The 19,982-nt window shown below is 33.1% G+C and overlaps 1 protein-coding gene across 2 annotated transcripts in view; it reads left to right on the top strand.

The window, feature by feature from the left end:
- Window positions 1-19,982, top strand: part of HEATR5B (HEAT repeat containing 5B) — a 73,916-nt gene that overhangs the window by 46,783 nt on the left and 7,151 nt on the right. For both annotated transcript variants that reach the window (XM_039887399.1, XM_039887400.1), the window contains exons 25-32: window positions 1,857-2,038; window positions 4,098-4,166; window positions 7,389-7,568; window positions 14,308-14,545; window positions 15,585-15,839; window positions 17,250-17,377; window positions 18,303-18,447; window positions 18,920-19,186. In XM_039887399.1, coding sequence (XP_039743333.1) covers window positions 1,857-2,038; window positions 4,098-4,166; window positions 7,389-7,568; window positions 14,308-14,545; window positions 15,585-15,839; window positions 17,250-17,377; window positions 18,303-18,447; window positions 18,920-19,186 — 1,464 coding nt within the window. The remainder of the gene's footprint in view (window positions 1-1,856; window positions 2,039-4,097; window positions 4,167-7,388; window positions 7,569-14,307; window positions 14,546-15,584; window positions 15,840-17,249; window positions 17,378-18,302; window positions 18,448-18,919; window positions 19,187-19,982) is intronic.

Here is a 19,982-nt window from a genome sequence, read left to right on the forward strand (position 1 = left end):
TAAGTGTGGGCTCTTCCTGTGTCATTCTTATCTCTCTTTCTATCTACTGTGTTTTAGTTGTAAGGAATTACTTCTCCCAGATGTCATAAACCTCTAACAGCCTGCTAATTCTTTCCCCATTTTGGAGTTTCTTCCCAGTACCCCTTCCTATTACACCCCTTTAAGAGTTCATCTCCTTGTATTTGAAAAAAAGATAAAGGTCCTGACTTAAGAAAGGTTGGAGGTAGAGATTGTGTGGAGAAGCAACAGCACTTTCATTCCAGGAACAACTGCCTAGTTTGGTTTGGTAGATTAATATAGTCCTGGACCTTGTCAATTAGGTGATGGAGAGAGCAGGAGGACTAAAGGGTCCTTTTATTTACTTTGGGTTGGCATAATATGAATATGCCCATTTTAATATGGCTCCTTCTGCCTTAGAAATTTTCTTGCAAATTCTGGCAATAGTTTTTTGTATCTAGTTTTTATCGATGGTGTGTTTTTACCTTTCTCAGTTGAGGAAGCACTGGGGACTTCTAGCAAAATATTTTTTTGCTCTTAGTCTTCTTTGCTTCCCTCCTTTAAACCAACAGATATTCTTTTATGAACTTAAGATTCTAAAATTGGCCTTTTAGGTAGGCACATGAAAAAAGTGGAAGATGCTTGTAACCTTCACAGTAGCAATAACAGCAAAACCTGTTTAAATAGGAGCTATTTCAGGGTGAGGTTGAACCACAGACTTGCCACTGCTTCAAAAAATCTTTGCAACTTTTGTAGCCTCCTGAAGGATTTTAGAGTCCTCTAATTCAATAAATTCTTTAATTTCTGTTACCTTGTCTTTAAGTTTGCTTATCTTTCCTTCTTCGGTATCTAATCGCTAATAATCTTATCCAGTATATTTTTTATTGCAGATATTTTATTTTTTATCTCTAAAAGTCCTGTCTGTGGTTTTCTCTTTTATTTCTCTCTTCATATTTATACTTTCCTTTTCCTTCTTGAATATAGGTAACATATTTATAATAGCTGTTTTAAGGCCTCTGCTAATTTATCAACTCTCTCATTTCTAGAACTGTTTCTGTTTGTCGATTTTTTTCCTTTCCTTTCTTTGTTATGAGATATATTTTTTCTGCTTATTTGCATCCCTGGTACTTTTTATTAGATGCTACACATTGCAAATTTTGTGCTATTAGTGCTGGATTTTGTTTTATCTCTTTAAATGGTGTTGGACTTTGTTCTGGGTTGTAGTTAAATTACTTGACATCTTTTGAAATCTCTTGAGACTTGCTTTTAAGCTTTGTTAGGGCAGATTTAGATCAGCCTTTACTTTAAGGCTAAAAGGAAAAAATACTTCCCTTTCTGCATCTTATCCTTATAAAAGTCTTTTTCAGAGTAGGGTTTGGCAAACTACAGCCTGTAGTTCAAATCTAGCCTACAGCTTGTTTTTGTAAATAAAGTTTTATCAGAGCACTGCATAAACATCTGTATACATGCCGTATACATGCTGTATACAGATGGTTATGCAGTGCTCCAATAAAACTTTATTTTCATACTACAACAGCAGGGTTGTGTAGTTGCTATAGAAATTACATGGCTGGCCTAGTCAAAAATATTTATTATCTGTTTTTTTACAGAGGAAGTTTTCCAGTCCCTGTTCTAAAAGAATTAGATTTCTTTGGGGAAAGTTATAGTAATCAGTTTACCAGTGTTCTTGAGAGATTATAATATGGAAACTTTCTTGAAAGTGTATCTTTGTTATTTTTAAACACTAAAATATGAGAATCAAAGTGCTTTTTAAAGGAAATTTATTTCATTTTATATTTTTGCATTATTACACTTATTTTTGGAAAAGTTTTCCTTTTTCCTTCTATTTTTATTTTCAGATGACCTCTTGGTACTTCATCTTTCTGACCTCATTCGCATGGCATTCATGGCTGCAACCGATCATAGTAACCAGCTGCGGATGGCTGGACTCCAAGCACTTGAAGACATTATCAAGAAATTTGCATCTGTGCCTGAGCCAGAATTTCCAGGTCATGTGATTCTGGAGCAGTATCAAGCTAATGTGAGATATCCTATTTATTTAAAAAGTTAAAATTGATCTTTGGAGTGATCATTAAAAGAGTAAAGATTCCCTGTAGAAATGTATTTGGAATTGCAGCCTATTTATTCACATGGAAGACATATCTTTCCTCCCATTGTCTGTTACATAGTTTGAATCAACTCACAGTTGCAAAAACAACAGCATAAAACTTGTCACTATTTTTAAGTCGTGATAACATGTTAGTGATAAAACTAGAATAGAAATTCCAGCCTGGCTTTCCTGACTTATGTTTAGATATTTAGCCTTGCCACTTAAAAGATAAAAAGAACATTCACAGAGTGTTGTGGATTTGCTGCCATTATTTTTATATGTTGAGACTTTATAAGCATTTTAAAAAATGAAAAGCAACTGTGCCCTGTATGCGAAAGGATAAATTAACTTTTAATAACAGCAGATAAACTATTACAGAAAGAATTAGATACTTTTGAAAGATTTTTTCTTTCATTCTAAACAGAGGCACTTATTTCTCCTGAGATTTATTCCTTTAATTATGTTCTTCAAATGAGACACAATAGATGTAATCCTAATAATGGTGATTATATGAAAGCAAAAAACTTAACATTAGCAAGGAAAGAACAGACTTTTTTTTACTGTGATTATATCATACTCTTGGTTCCAGACACACCACACCTTTTCTAAAATTTATACTTAAATGAAATAAAAGTGGAAATAATGTATAATTCATTGTTTTTCCAACACAGGTACAAATGAGGAAGTTACAGTTTTTAGCCCAACTGGCTACAGAAAACCTATGTGCAGTTGTTTACCCCCAATACCCAACCTATCAGAATGAAGATCTTTTCTATTTTTTAATTTTCAGTTAGAAATAATTTCAAATAATTTCAAACTTACAAAAAAGTTGCAAGAATAGTACAAAAAACTGTCTTATATCCTTTATTCATGTTTGCCAATTGTTAATTTTGCCTCATTTGCTTTAACATTTATAGTATCGATCTCTCTCCACACAAACAAACTCATACACACTTTTATTTCTAAACCATTTAAAAGTAAATTATTTAAGTCACGTACCTTTACCCTTGGACATTTCAGTCTATATTTCCAAAGGACAAGAACATTGTCTTACATAATTATAGAACACTTATCAACTTCAGGAAATTGAACATTACTATATACTATTTTTATATAATCTATTCTAGTTTTATCAGTCGATCCAGTGATCTCTTTTATAGTATTTTTACTCCGTCAGTATGGGATCAAATACCAGCTCTGTGATTAGCTGATTATTGCAATGCTAATACTGCATTTAGTTGCCATGTATCTTTAGTCACTGAGAGGGGCTCTTGATCCATTTCCAAATTGTTGCTTATATGCCTTAGCAACTGAATCTCTAGTGAAAGGGAAGAAATCTTAGATTAGGAGTTCACTACATCTAAATCCTTATTCAGCTCATGCATATTAATTAAATCTAATATATCTAAGAATTTGTGACCAATGTTGGCTTATTAAAAATAAAGCTCATAGTTCTTCACTTATTATAACAACAGTAAATAAAGTAATATTTCTTGAGTAACCTTCTTTTAAAGCATCTCATTTTCAAGTGAAATGATCTGTCAGGTTTTTTGGTGACTGTGAATTTTTACTACTAAGTTATTTAACAGAATTGATCCAGTTATCTGAGATTCATCCAGGACACAAATACTGTTAGAAATATGTTCAGGAAAACATAGAAAAAAAAGAATAGCAGTTTTTTGTTATCTCTGAGACCATGTTACTTTGTCAGAAAATTCTGTTTACAATTAAACAAAAACAAAGGAAAGAGAAAAAAATTAATTGCCTATTTGGTAGAGCATTTATATAGTTTTAATAGTGATAACCTTCTGTAAAGCAAAAGAAAAATGATGTGGTTGAGTTCATTGTATCTGGAAAGAAAAATAAGAGAGATGTAATAAAAAGGAAAAGAACAAAGATGTGTTTTGTATGTTTTCCTCTCCAAAGAGACAAGACGCTTTATGTTTACTACTTATCTTTAAACATAAAATACTTGTACTCATTTTTCTAGGTGGGAGCTGCTCTAAGACCAGCCTTTTCACAAGATACCCCATCAGACATAATAGCAAAAGCTTGCCAGGTAAGAAGAAAAATAGCGTTTTCTAAAGTTATCTTCTATAAATTCAAAGTTATCTTAGAATTTTACTTCCAAGAAAGAAGAATGAAAAATTAAATTACATTTATTTTTATCTTGGAAATATAACAGTGACAGTTTCCTCTTTTATTCTGTATCAAATGATGAAGTAGGGACTGTTAATCACATCCTCTTTTTTGTCATAGCTGAGGATATGACTTGGGTTACATGACTCTTATATAATCCAGAAATGAGCAGAGATATGAAAATCATGAGTGACTAAAATGAAAGTAACTGCAAAATCTGGAATTAAAGAATGTAAAGTAACGATGCTAGGAAACAGAAGATTTTTTTTTGACCATAGGCTATGGAAATTCTACAAGTTTCTGGGTATTAAATTATCCTACAGAGAATTTCACAATATGGAAATATCATTGCCAAGTTAATCCCAGGGGATTATTCTCACATAATTGTATCTGAAGAGAGTCACGAAAGCAGTTATGTTCCTACATCTTTCGTAAGATGATAATAATAATGCCTCATCCTGAAAAAGGAATCATGCATTAAGCTCTATTTTTTCATAAAATCAGATCCTTCTTCTGCTTACCTAAGGATAACAGAGAAGAAACTCTCTCCTTTTGAGTTTTCTGGAGTACAGGGATCTGGTCTATCGTTATTGTTTAGAATCCATAACCAAGCTACGTGGTCTCTATGCAGAGAATGTTCTGTCGTTTGCAATGATACGTTAGGGATTCTGACTTAGTTCTCTCTTTGGCTGAATGGATTTGCCTCTTCCATTATTAAGACTTACTTCTCTGAAGCCTGCTGTCTTAATGGTGACCTTCAGAGAACTGAACTTCTCTCACCAATAGCAGACAGAAGAGGGAGCCTAGTTTAAGGAGATCTATGGATCATGGTACAAATTTTAGAGTTACAGTAGGTCATTTGCTTTGGGATATGAGCACATCAACATCAGAAATCACAGTCATGTGTAAATAAATGTATCATGGTGATGTTTCAGAGCACAGTATTTAAGCAGAGAAAACCTCCTACAAAGCCGGTCATTAGAAAAGCAAAGGCTATTAGAATTTCATCTTGTGAATAAGTACTGTGAAAATTTCCTGTTACTGAATTTGCCTTAAACATCTTATTTCTTATGTGGTTCTAGCTGCTTTTTCTATAAGAAATTTCTTCTTTTCTAGTGGCAGGCATAAGTTTTTGATCTCCTGTCATTCTGTTTCTGGGAGGAAACTTGGTTTTAAAACGTGTGGAGCAGTGGGTTGCAAGTTTCTTTCCTTACGGGAAAGTAAGGAGTTGGCTTTAGGCAGATCATGAAACATGGCATTCCAACTTATTTACTAGATAAATGTAATGTTAAACCTGGAAATCAGGGTAATTCTTAGATATTATGGGAAGATCTTCAATTGTAACACAGTTGGGGACAATAATCAGTGGGTTAATAAAGAATCATTTAAAGCAGGATAGGAATCATAAACATAATACATACTTTAAGTATTGATTTCAGCTTAAAACTTATAAATGTACATTCATTCACCACTCTTTTGATGTAAGGCTAAGGTCTTTTCTCAATATAATTTTGCTGATGCAATGCTGCATTGTTTTTCTACATAAGTCAAACCCATAATGCAGTATCTGCAATTTCTAGTTTCATGTTCTTTAAAGTGGAGAAAGTACTTAGGTTTTTGCAAAGCAAATGTAGTGCCAAATCCTCAATCTTTACAATTTCTCCCAACTTTTAGTTATATTTCTACCAAATTTCATTGAAATATTTATCAGATTTCTTTAATATATTTAGTTTTCTTAGGAATAACAGCTCAACTTTCATATTCATGTTTAATCTTTTTTCACTTTAAATGTCATATTTTCAACATTGTCTTGACTGGCATTTTATTTTGCCATCAGTATGTTCATAATTGATAACAATCAATTTTAAAATATCCTTATTAATTTTTATTAAATTTAGTTTTGACGTCTTTGAGAATAAGATTATAAGAGAAAAAATAGTTAATATTTATTCTCAACTTCTAAAAAGTTTTAAATGTAGGAACACAATCCATTAACCACGATTCAATATCAAGTGCTTTAAAGCCAAAAGCTTTTTCATAGAAAATTTATTTATTAGCGAAACTTGAGCCAACTGTACTCATTTGGCCTTGACGTGAAGCTAAGTGAGACTATAGTATCGATTAATCTCTCTTTGTGTGATTCATACAATGTTTCATTACAGAAATATCCGTGTGTTAATTGTGGGGCGCTGCCACACACATCTTACTTGGTGTCTTCCTTAATGGGGCTCTTATACCTTGTTACCTTTTGTCAAAAAGTTGTGAATTGTGAAACATGTCTTGGCCAAAAGATAGAAAGCAAGGACTGGTAATTGTTGGAAAAAGCGGGCCCTGTCCGTCCACCACTCCTTCTTGACATCCCTCCCTTGGCTTCAGTATCGCCACAGTACAGTAATAGTCACTTAATTGAACACATTGCTTATTGTCTATACACATTCTTTCTTGTACATAAGTACTGAAGCAGTTTTCCTAGAGCCCAATTCTAATAATATCTCCCTGTTCAGAAGCCTTGGAAACTCATGATTGCCTAAATCTGAATTCAGTTCTAAATTGTACCATAATCTATTCCCACTTAACTTTCCTAATCTCATCTCTCCTTCCATGTAGCCTCCCTGTATCTATACATACAGACCTTCCTGATATCAAAACATTCCCATTTTTCCTACTAGAATCAATCTCTCCCTCCTCTGTTTTAAGTACAGTATTGTAATCATAAAATATTCTCATGGATTTGTTCAATCTGTGTTTTCTTACTTGAGGACAAGGACTAGTTTTTTTCCCTTTATTTTTAATCTCTTCCATAGAACTCAGAATAACCCTTTTCTTGTAATAAGCAGAAATGTTGTTGAATTGAAGAATTATTCATGACTGACCTGATTTGGGTGGAAAATTTTTTCTGATAAGATGTTTGTCCAATTAGACAATGGAACATTAGTAAATACTATTTTGTTTTCGACATAAGTATATAAAAAAAATTCGTAAATTGATTTGTTACTAAAAAATTAAAGTATAGATTTGGAGTTTTTTATTGATTTTGTTCTGTGTTTCTTCCCCCAAGTAAAAAAAGTTATATTTACTCCATTTTCTTACATGTTATATGTTAATTTTTTTTAACAAAGATTAAAAATTTTGCTTTGGCTAGGTGTGTAGTACGTGGATTGGAAGTGGAGTTGTTAGTGATCTCAACGATCTCCGTCGAGTACACAATCTGCTTGTTTCTTCTCTGGACAAAGTTCAGTCCGGAAAAGGCTCTTCCAGCCAACTGTACCGGGAGAGTGCCACAACCATGGAAAAACTGGCTGTTCTCAAAGCGTGGGCGGAGGTAACTATGGCCTATTGTTTCTGAACCATTTCTCCACATGTGAGAAACGTTCCCCATTCCTATAGGTAAAAATATTGTCGTTTGATTTTTTTTAATGGACCCTTGGATTCAGATATTTTTTAAAATCTCTTATTTGCTATTTCTCACTGAAATACATATACACTTATGTCTCAAAAGAATTCTTATTAAATGTTTGAAAATTATATATTTTTTTAATTTTTATTTTTCAATGAGTTGACATTCAATATTATTTTAAATTAGTTTCAGGTGTACAGTATAGTGGTTAGACATTTTTTATAATTTATGATGTGATCCCCTGATTAGTCTAATACCCACCTGGCACTATACGTAATTATTATAATATTATCGACTGTATTTCCTATACCGTACTTCACATCCCTGTGACTGGTTTGTAACTACCAATTTGTATTTCTTAATCTCTTCACTTTTTTCACCTAGCCTGAAAATTATATTTGTTAATGAGTTTTTTTAAAACTTCTATATTGAGGAAGGGCCCTCCTTACTTACTGTGGGGAAATTAGACAGGGAAAACATACAAATATAAGTAATAGAAAATAATTTAGGCCAAGAATCTTTTATTTGATTAAATTTCAGGAGACTTGCCAACAGTTTGCGTTTTGTTTTTTAATAGCCGATTTTTACCCCTCTCATTCCCACAGCCACTTTTTTAAGATAATGACATTGTTTTAAATTCACCTTTCTAAATTCCTTCTGCCAAATACTTTACATTTTTATCGTCTGCATTCAGGTATTTCAGCTAACTCTTTATTTCTTCCTGTGCCAACCCAGTTATTTTACTTCCATATTTCTGTGGTATCAGCTGCCTGTGGCCACCCAATTGAGGCAATTGCTGGCTCAAAGCATGCAACATCCAGATGATATAGTTTAGATATAGAAGGTCTGGGTTTTTGTTTTTGTTTTTTTTATTCACAGAAGAAAAATGGAAAAATATAGAGCTCAATAAGATATTATGGAAATTAGTTTTCTCTCTGTTTCTTAGACTGTTAGATCAAGCTGTCCTCCAAATAGACTATCCTTGAGTGTTCCTTTATTTTACCCTGCTGCCATTGTTGGCTTAGACAGGTAAAATTTTTTTCATTTACAATGATAAAATGATTACTCTTTTTGATAAAATTTTACTTTTTTTCAAGTTAATTCAGATCTCTAATTTTAGATGGAAAGTAGTTTAATAAAAAAATACTAAAATATGACTATTTTCTTTTACTTAGAAATTAATAAAAAATCTGTTAATTTTCACCTGTCAAAATTTTTAACTAAAACTTACTTCTTTTCTTATTGGTAGAAATTACATGCCAGCTGATTTAGTAATTTTTATTTTTTTAAAATGGCTTCAAAAATAGCTATTAATTCTCCAACTTGAATTATTAATTTTCCCAAATGTTGAGACTATTATGTAGTTTGATGATCATAAGATCCTTTGTCAGTTAGCCAGTTCTCCACTGACTTGCATTAATGCGCTTGACTCACCTACTAGGAAGTCTGGCATAGATCAATATAAAAAGCATTAAATGTTGAATCAGAGGCCCAGAACAACAAGTTATGTCTCTATAATTTACCATCTCTGTGACTTTGGTCAGGTTAAAGCCTCAGTTTTTTCATTATAACATGGAAATAATATCTTATTAGGCAATGTGTGTAAAAGCGCCTAGCATTGTATCTGACACTGGATGGAGGATAAATAATTGCTTTTAAAAAATTAGATCAGAACCTCACATAACTAAATAATGTACATTTTTCTTTGAAACTCTTTTCTTAGTTTTGGGTAACTTGGTACTATAAGTTAATGATTTGCCCCTCAAGCCTGATTCTTTAATATTCTCTAGTAATTCTTTTCCCTTAGTTTCCTTTCCTTCATCATTTTCCTCAGATGCCAAGCACATTCTAGATTTCTCTACTCAAGACCTATCTTTGCCTCTACTTTTTCAGTTTTCCAACTCCTCATATTGTGACATTCAAATATTTAGATTTATGTGAGTTGGGAACTGTCCTTTTACCTATGTGACCTTGGGGAGTTATTTAAGTGCTTCTTTAAGCCTGTTTTTTCAGCCTTAAAGTGTTGGTGATGATACACATTTCATAGGATTACAGTATGAATTAAATGAGGTAATCAGTGACTTTGTACAGTACCTACCATGTTATACATGCACAATGACTTCTGTTAACTTCTGTTATTAATATAATAATTATTGTTTTAAAGATTTCCTCTAACCTAAAACTAACTTTTCTCATTCTCTTTACCTCTCACTCTCTGATTCACTCAACAAAGTGTTATTGAGCTCTGTACCAGACTAGCAGTTGAGAATACAGTAGTGAAGAAAATAGATGTAACACATTTACTAAGGAAGACAAACTTATGAACAAGTAGATGCAACGAAATGTAATGAATGTTATCATAGGAGAAATATAGAGTGTTTTGGAACATATAGCAGAGGTACCCAAAATAGTCTTGTAGCTCAGAGTAGGCTTCTTGGAGAGACTGACATTTAAGTTGAAACATGTAAGATAAGAGTAGATGTTAGTTTGGCATGGGATGAGAAGGGAACTGTTCCAAGCTCAGTGCTATCAGTTATCACCCCTTTATATCTTCAGCATCTCCCTCTACGTGCTCTTTTTCCCTCCTCCCTTCTTCCTGACTCAACGTTCCCTTCTACTTACTGCTTTCTTTCTCTTCTCATCCCAGTTCATTGAAGGAGTTTCAGTATCTTCACTTCCTCAGCAAATTCAGCCACCCACTTCTCAATTTCCTGCAGTCTGAGTTTACTCTCCAGTCCACTGAAATTACTCCTACTAAAGTTATAAATAATGTAATTATCCAAATCGTTGGACACTTCTCAGTCTGGCTTACTTGGCTTCTCTACAGCATTTGATATTGTTTCCTCTAGAAACCTTTTGTTTTCCGTGGCTTCTGTGACACTATTCTCTTGGTTTTCTTTTTTCCTTTTCATTGTTCATTCTTCATGTCACATGCTGGCTTCTCTTTGCCTGCCTGCTCTTTAAATTTCTCTTGTCCCTTTTCTTGCTCTTCATATTTTATGGGCAATCTCATCCTCACCAATAACCTGTACCTTTTATTTACATATTAAAGATTCTAAATCCTCTTTCTCACCCAGACCTCTGTCCTAAATTCCAATCCCATATTTTTAGCTGTTTATTAGACATCTCCACTTGGATGACCCATAGGTACTACACACCTAGCATATGTAAAATAAGACTGTTTTATCATTCCTCTTTTTCCCCCTTATTCCAACGAATGGTCCCATCTCCTGTCTTTAGACCAGAACCTAGTATCAGTCTTAACTACTTCCTCTTCCTCAAACCCCCTTAAGTGACTCTTTCCTATTTTATTTCATTAGTGTGTTTGAAAATAATATAATTTTGTCCTGATAATTAAAATAACCATGCTTTCTACAGAGATTCAGAATATAGAGAAAAAGTATAAAAAATAAAATAAAGCTATTCTATAATCTTGTCACCTAGCGATAACTATGGTTAATATTTTGATGTATATCACACTATGCACATATGCACATATAAATCTATTTATATGTCTGTATACTGTTTGTGTGTATGTGTGTATCAATCTATATATAATGGAATCTTACTCAAAATAGCAACTATGTTTTTAATTTAGCAGTAAATCCTATATGCTTTTTTCTATATCTATAAATAAATACTTCCTCTTTTTCTCCATTGCCTTAGTTTGAATCCTAATTTGTCACAGAGTCTATACATTTGCATCCTAACTTGTTTTTTCTACTGTTAGTCTTTTATTACCCTCAGCTATTCCTGTATAGATTCTTAGGATAATCATTCTAAAATACAAATTTTTAGTAAAATATAAATTGACAGTTCACAAAGGGGAAACAAAGCTACAAGTAAACATGGAGAGGAAAAGAAATATAAAAACATTCTTCAGCTAAATTAATATGATTTTTTAAATGATAGTAAAACTTTTCTAAAGAATGATATATATCAAAACACTTTCTGAAACTAGGCACATTAGATGACTGATTTATCCAAAGGAATATTAAGGATATATACAAAGATTCTGCAGTTAGGATGTTTATTGTGATATTGTTTATTATTCTCAAAAAAAAAAGAGGAAATAACTTAAATATATTCCTTGATCCTGAGAAATGATGGTATCAAGTGAATAGAAAATTGGGTTAAAAATTATACACAAACATTATTGTTTAAAAGACTGAGTATGTATAAAGAATGTTTAGAATGTTAACAGTATTATATATGAGTGGTAGGATTGTGTGTGGTCTATTTTTTTCATTTTACTTATGCTTCTGATTTTTCTATTTTTCTTGTGTAATATGTAATAGGAAAAATAAGCCAAGAATTTGTTTTAAAAAGTCTAAAAAATATATTTTCATATATTGCAGATAGCAATGTAAAATATAGAGGGCTCGCAGGAGGCATTTGGCAGTATCTATTCAGAGCCATAAAAATATTTATAATCACTCACGTAGTAATTCCATTTCTGGGGCTTTATCCTAGGAAAAAATATACAAAATATGGAAAAGAGATAAGTTTACAAAAATGTTTACTTGGAACACTATTTATATTATAAAGAACTGAATACTTTTGTCTTTGAAAATTATGTCTAATGTTTCTAAGATTTCTAAGGCTGAATAAAGAATCAGAAGTAAATATACAACTTCGACTATAAGACAATTGTTATATTATGGGTTACCCACTGTAGCCATTGAGAATGGTTATAAAGACTAGTATTCACATGGAAAAACTTTGTGATATGTTAATAAATAAAATTAAATACAAAATTATCTCTACAACAAAATTATGACTTCCAATCACAGAAAGCCTGGAAAACTTGGAAATTGGGATCGTGAGTAATTTTAAGAACTCACTTTTCAAACTTTTTATGGTATTATTTTAAGGCAAAATAATAAATTGAGGAAAAATACATACATCTGAACTTTAAATCCTGCAGCGACCCTTTCCCTTCCCCACTGTCTGCAAACTTTTCAACTACTTCTGCTTTATATTCTGTGCTTAGTCTATATCAAAAACTTTCAGTTTCTTCAGAATGTCAGGCTGTTTCCTATTTCTTGTGCTCTTGCTCTTGATATTCCCTTTGCCTGGAATCCTCCCTTTTATCTTTGCCTATGAATAGGTGAAATTTGTCTTTGAAAACTGTCTCACCTTTTTCTTAAGATCCTTCCCTCATGGTGCTCCCTGAGATTCATTCATTCATTCTACAGACCACTGAGTATTGGTTTGGTGTCAGGCACTGTGCCTAGGCACCAAGTGTAGTGAAGTGGGGAAGATACGTCATTAGAAATGAATTTTAAAAACACATTCCTTTTTTCAGCACTTTTCTCACTCCTCTATGTTTGTATTAGTCCGTGAGTTCATGGAAGGTGAAAACAGTGTATTTGTCTTTGTTGCTTCAGGTCCTAGCACAATAGTAAATACACAGCAAGAATAAGGAGTGAGTGGTTAACTATATTGTAGTGGTTAAGTATATTGTATGGAGACATTTTCTGAAAATGTCTGTGTAATAGTAAATATGGGAGGGGAGTAAGCTTAAAACCACTAGAAAATATGAATGTGATATGTTTATAAATTGAGATCTAAAGTCCCTACTCTCAAAATTAATTGGTTTCTGTTTCTAAATTGTCAGGGTTTGTATTGTTAATTCACTGTAACTAACAGTTACAGACCACCACAGTGTAAAAAAAATGCTTTTTCTTAAAAGTGAAGATTCATTGTTTCCTGCAATCACTGTCTAGAATTTAGTCAATTGCCGTGCTATAGCTGTCTGCTCATTGTAAGTAGAGATCAGATCCTGCCATCAAGAAGCTTATAGTGTACCTGTGCACATACATAGACTTCCTCCTTCGGTATAATGAATAGCACTGTGTAGGGGAAAATGGTTTTCTCAAGATTTTTACCGTGTGCAATTTTATTTTTTACTCTTGCTCTCCTTCTCCTTTTATTTTTTTGCTTTTTCATTGATGTGTAATACAGCTTTGTATGCATCAGTTGCCAAAACCTAAATGTATGTACAAAGACAAAAGAAAACAAGCAAAAATAACTTCGACAAAGAGGAATCTTTAAAATTATGTTGTAGGAAGTTGCTATTATACATCTTTTTGGTTTACAAAATAGAGAGAAAGGATACAGATAATATGTGTGCCTAGTAAATTATATTCTTGGCTCAGCTATCTGTTGTAAAAGCTAGATTGCTAAATATCAGTTACGGACTATATAAGAAGAGGGTAGAAGGATATTTATGGAAATCCTTTCTTTGACCTCTTCTCTCCTCAGCCTTTTCTTTTGAATGCTGGATTATATTTAATAAATCTACAGAAGTAGAGGCAGTAAACAGGAAGTTATACCCTGTGGTAAAAAGAAAAAGAAAAAAACACATTTAAAAGGGGCTTTATGAAGTAGAGTAGGACAAGTTGGAAAAAGTTCAGAGGACCCAACTCAAGGAATATGCTGTGAGAGAAATACTAGTCATGAGTCAGATTGATAAAAAAGATTGCCTCCAAAGCATGTAGAATTACTCTTTTGAGGTTATCAGGAAATCATGAAATTGTATACTTTCTAATATCTATACTCAGTTATTTTTGATGATTCAACTGCATGGTCATAACAACTTAGGATATGTCATTTTTTAATATTATGCCTTGTTATTTTCTCCCCCTAAATACCATACTAGGTATATGTGGTTGCTATGAATATTAAAAAGGAAGCAGAGTCGAAACCAAAAAGAACAATTAAAAATATTGATGATGATGATGATGATGATGGTACCGTAGATGAATTACCACCAGATAGTTTAATAACACTTGTACAACCTGAACTGCCAACACTCAGCCGCCTATGGTTGGCCGCATTAAAAGACTATGCGCTTTTGACTTTACCAGCTGAGTTTGCTAGTCAGCTCCCCCCAGATGGTAAGTACTGCATTTAGAATTTTTTGCTTTTATAGTGTTCCAAGTAGTAATTAAACAAAATGGTATTGGCAGAGTCTAGCAACAACAGTAATAATATCTTAAATTTCTGTGGACTTTAATTTGGCATTCTCTCACTCAGAGCATGTTCTCCATATTGAATCCATGAATTCAAATGCGGTTTAATACAATCACATTATGGTCATTGTGCATAACCATAATAAAGTATGTTGCAGTGCTGGTCACTGTATGTGTGCGAGGACAGATGAGGAAGTCTGGAGTTTGGTAGTGAAATCAGGAAGTAAGGAAGAATGACAGAAGAGTCAAAAAGAAAGAAGAGGCAGAGTTCCAAGACTATGATAGAGAAGGAGATAAGGCTTTTAGGAGATGCTGGCAACAGTGAAGATTCATCTGACCACATAATTGGGAAAGATAGAGGAATGTTTAGTGGTGCCAGCAGCTGCAGAGGAGAGGCTGGAAACCCTAGCATGGAGAAGAAGAGGCAGGTACTCCGGTTCAGCAGCTGCAGGAAAGAGGTTAGTTTTGGTGGCTTTGTAAGGAGGATAATCTCTTTGGTCAGAATGACCTTTCTTACATGCTATAGTCTGAATTTCTGTGTCCCTTCAGAATTCCAATGTTAAAACCTAATCCCCATTGTAACGGTATTAGGAAGTGGGGCTTTTGGGTGACCCTTAGGTCATGAGGGTGCAGCCCTCATGAATGGGATTAGTGCCCTTATAGGGAGAACCCTATACTGCTTCTTAGCCCCTTCCATCATGTGAGGACACAAGAAGGTGCTGGCTATGAATCAGGAAGAAAGCCCTCACCTGACCATCCTGGCACTCTGGTCTCAGACTTCCAGCCTCCAGAACTATGAGAAATACGTTTCTGTTGTTTATAAGCCACCCAGTCTATGTATTTTGTTATAGCAGCCAAAATGGACTAAGACAATATGTAATGAGTATTTTTAAGTTAATTATTCGTTAATGAGTGAACATTTACAATAAAAGTAATGTTTTTGATTGATTTGATTGTTTTATAGGTGGAGCATTTTATACTCCTGAGACTATTGATACAGCTAGACTTCACTACCGGAATTCCTGGGCCCCAATTCTCCATGCAGTGGCACTTTGGTTAAACAGCACAGGATTTACTTGTACAGAGTCAGCAGAAGCAGCAGCCATACCTGGTTTACAAAAACGTTCTACATCTGTAAATTTAAACCAAGCATCAGGAGTAACGCCTGGTGCTAAATCTTTAGCAGAAATTAACAAAGACAGAATGCATCTGATTTTAGGTAGGTGAGCCATATCTATTTCAGGATGTCTCACTTCTGAAAATTCTTATCTGTAGGGGAGTAAAAACTTCCTTCTACCCTTTTAGGTTCTGCATTTGGCCTAAGAATCAAACGGACATAACACAGATTTATAGGAGAAAAACATACAGATTTACTTAATGTTTTTACATGTACACAGGGATCTTTAGAAGGAGAACAAAGCCTCAATTAGACATTAGGCCCAAAAGCTTATATACCATTTTATACAAAGAATAATAAATTGTGGAGCTGTGACAAGACAAAGAGGTTCGGTCCAGGGGCAGTAAATTGTGGGACAGTAACTAGGAATATATGGGAGAAACTAAGTGAATGTAAGGGTCATTTTAGTAGATTTGTTTCTACAGATCTATTTTGACATGGACTCCTAGTCTCTAGTAATAAGAATGTTTTTCTCTTCCTGATACAGGGAGAGCCCTTTTCTCATGAGAAATTTATAATCAATATTCCAAAGAGTCATATTTTGGTGTGGGGTATTCTGAACTTCTTTATATCTTTTATTTTAATGCTGTGGAAAGTTTTACATAGCACATTCAGAGAAGGAATAGTAAAAGGAGGATTTTGAAGCACATTTTCTAAGTTGTTAACTGAATTTTTAACCTACAAATTTAATTGTTAAAAACTACTCTAAAAATTTTAGCCATCATCTTTACTGAGAGAGCAATATTGAATAATTTTCAAGAAAAAAAATAAACTTTTTTTCAACAACATATTTTCTTTTTACTTGACACGTAACACATTGTCCCATGAAAAAATAATAAAATGCAAAGTTAAAGCAAACTGGAATAAATCTTAATTTGTAATTGCATTATAGATCTTATTTTAACATGAAGAATTTATATATTCTAATGAAGCTCTTAGCAATGTTATATTTTCTGGGAGGGAAGAGGAACACAGTTGGTAATGTAAAATTAGAAAATTCATCAGTAGATCTCATAAATGAAAATATGACAGACTTTCAAACCAATGACTGTAATTACCCTTTATGTAAATTAAGAGCAATTGTTATCCATGATAACCATGTGGATATGAAAATTTTTTGGCAACCATTTAATGAAAAGTAATTTTATAATTTTCATAAATTTATTCTTAATGTATTATTTTAAAATGTCTTATAAATAAAAAATTGAATATTTTGTTAATCTGATGATCTGGACGCTCCCCTTCTTCACCTCCAATTTGATTCTTAACCTAAATGAAAAGCGACAATCTATGTTAAGTTGGCTGCTTCTTTTGGAAATCATTTTGAACTCTAAGGCATTAAATATATGTTAAAGTAATTTGTGAAAAAAATAAATAGAAGTAGAGGAAAAAACATTGGTGTGAAAGCAACAAAGAGTTTTATATTGACAAACATGTGTTTTTATTTTGCAGGTGTGAGTATACAGTTCCTTTGCTCCCCGAGACCTGAGGAGCCTATTGAACATGTTACAGCGTGTCTACAGGCCTTACATACCTTGCTAGATTCTCCTTATGCCCGAGTCCATATTGCAGAAGACCAGGTGCAGTGTATTTCTATAATAATTAATTGAATGCTTCGTTTTCATCATATTTATCTTAAATCTTATATACGAATAATATATAGTAATATAATAATATTATGTAGTAAGTATTCAGGATTTTGGCTTTATCTAAGATTCTATACTGAATGTTGGATGACTAGGAACAACTAAATTAGAGATAGTCCCTATATTTTGCTTTGTTTGTTCATCAGTACACAAGTAAAACTAAAAATTTAAGGCATGGCCTCAGTCCCACGTAATGATTCTACTAATAAAGGGCTGAAGTAATTTATAAGGGTTTTAAATAAATTGTTACTTTTAAATGTTTGAGGAAGTTTTATCTCTGATTTAATGAATATATATATATTTTTTGCGTTGGTTAAAGTACTCATCTCAAGAGTTTAATGATTGACTTTTTCTAATTTCTGTGTGTAATATTTAGAGTACTTTATCTATGTTATTGGTGGGTTTGATGTGGAAGATTGTGAATAAGAAGCTTAAAGTGAGTGGTGAAAGTTTGTGATAGTTGCTGAGATGAACTAGAGGGGGACTTAGCAGAAGTGCCCAGAACCTCTGGTGTACACCTCTCAGGTACTCAGCTTAGGTTGGAAATCAAACTTCAGTGTCACTGGGCTATAACAGTGCTTAGTCCAAATAGAATAAAGAAATAGAATTATCATTTTTTAATACAAAAATTACTTAAGTGTATAAATAACAAACTAATTTATTGACTGAAAATGTGTTGGGATAAATATGAGCATTTTCAAGATTGTTATAATGTTCTTATTTGTGACATAGTCCCATATATTAATTTTAGCTACTAAACTAATTTATTTTTAAATGTATGTTTTCTTAGGTTTTAATGATATAAATTCGTCCTTTGACATTAAAACTAATTAAATTTATCTGTATTAATTTATAATAGCTGATTGGTGTTGAGTTGCTGAGTGTTTTGCACCGCCTCCTATTGACTTGGAACCCACCATCTGTCCAGCTGCTGGTTACTGGAGTTGTACAACAGATAGTGAGAGCTGCTCAGGATTATTTGCAAGAAAAAAGAAATACTCTGAGTAAGCACTGGAAATCACACTAACTTTGAAGTAGATCTTATTTGTACTCTAAATTTTTAAAATAATAATGCCAGGAAATTTTTAAAAGTTATCATACATTGAGAAGATTTGCAATTCACTTTACTTTCATTAGAAAGAACCAAATGAAATTGCTAATAGTCAAACATTTTTCACTTTCAAAAGTGTCAGCTTCATATGGTTCAACTTAACATATGTGTTGTTCCTATTATAAAATACATTCCTAAAAAAAACTAAAAAAAAATTTCCAAGCAAAAAAATGGATTTTCCTTTACTTTTAAGAAAAGGTAAATAAACAGAATTCTAATAAGGTAAAAAATTGTTCTGAGAAAGATGTATCAGTTGCAACTGAATGTCTATTCAGTTGTAAGTTTATTTGAAAGAATTTTTCAAATATACTTACTGTATAGTTTTATCTGCTTTTTTTTTTTTACTAAATTTCCTTTTACCCAAGATGAAGATGATATGGATAAAGAGTCCTGTCCTGTGTTAGGAGAAGGAGGTGACAGCGGTGGTCTTATTCCTGGAAAATCTCTTGTGTTTGCAACTATGGAGCTGTTGATGTTTATTTTAGTAAGGCATATGCCACAACTCAGTACTAAGATGTCAGACTCCCCAAGTCACATCTCCACGAAAACTCGACTGTCAGAAGAAAGTGCTCGTTTGGTGGCAGCCACAGTTACCATACTCTCTGACTTACCATCCCTTTGTTCACCTGCTGGTACGGTATTGAATATGCATTATATTACAATAGAAAAAATGAGCTTGCTTTTTATTTTAAGTGCTATTATGACTTATTTTCCTCTTCAATCTCCAGTGTTAAAGAAGAAGTTGGTCTTTTTTAAGAGTTTGTCTATCTTTAGGAGCCTCTAAAGATTAAAAAACCAAAAACCCAAGATGCTCTTTTCAGATACATTTCAGACAAACCTCAGCAAATAGATAGAACCACAGCTGGAGGGAAGACATTGAATGTTAGCAGATAGACACAAGGTGGAATTACAAACCTTTAGTTTCTGACATGGTTGCCACACTTGAGCAACATTGACAAACTAAAGAATGTGAGAGGAGAGTGACAACCAACTGTAAGGAGTAAGTAAAGAAATTCTGGCTGAAAAATATAATAGCTGTCTGCAGATGCCTGAAGAACTGCTGTATGGAAAAGTAGACTTCCCTTTATTTAGAAGGTAGAGGTAACATCAGGAGACATAAAGGTAAATTTCAGCTCAGTATAAACCCGCATATGTGAAAATAATGATTTCTCTATCATTGAAGCTTTGCAGGTAGACAGCAGTGGCTGCATGGGTGGGTGGTGAAGGGAGTCTTTCATTAAGTGGGAGGTTGAATTCAATGACCTTAAAGTTCTTTCAGCTGAAAATTCCATGATTCTGTCATTTCTTCTTTGCTAACCCTATAGTCTGTTCATCGTTGTCCTGGCTTGGTTAGGCTGACTTTACACTGAACATTGATTACATACATGTCTTAAAATTGCTACAAGATTCACCAAGTTACTCACGCAT

Source organism: Pteropus medius, unplaced genomic scaffold (assembly GCF_902729225.1).
Source record: "Pteropus medius unplaced genomic scaffold, Ma_sr-lr_union100, whole genome shotgun sequence".
In the NCBI taxonomy this organism is placed as follows: Eukaryota; Metazoa; Chordata; class Mammalia; order Chiroptera; family Pteropodidae; genus Pteropus; species Pteropus medius.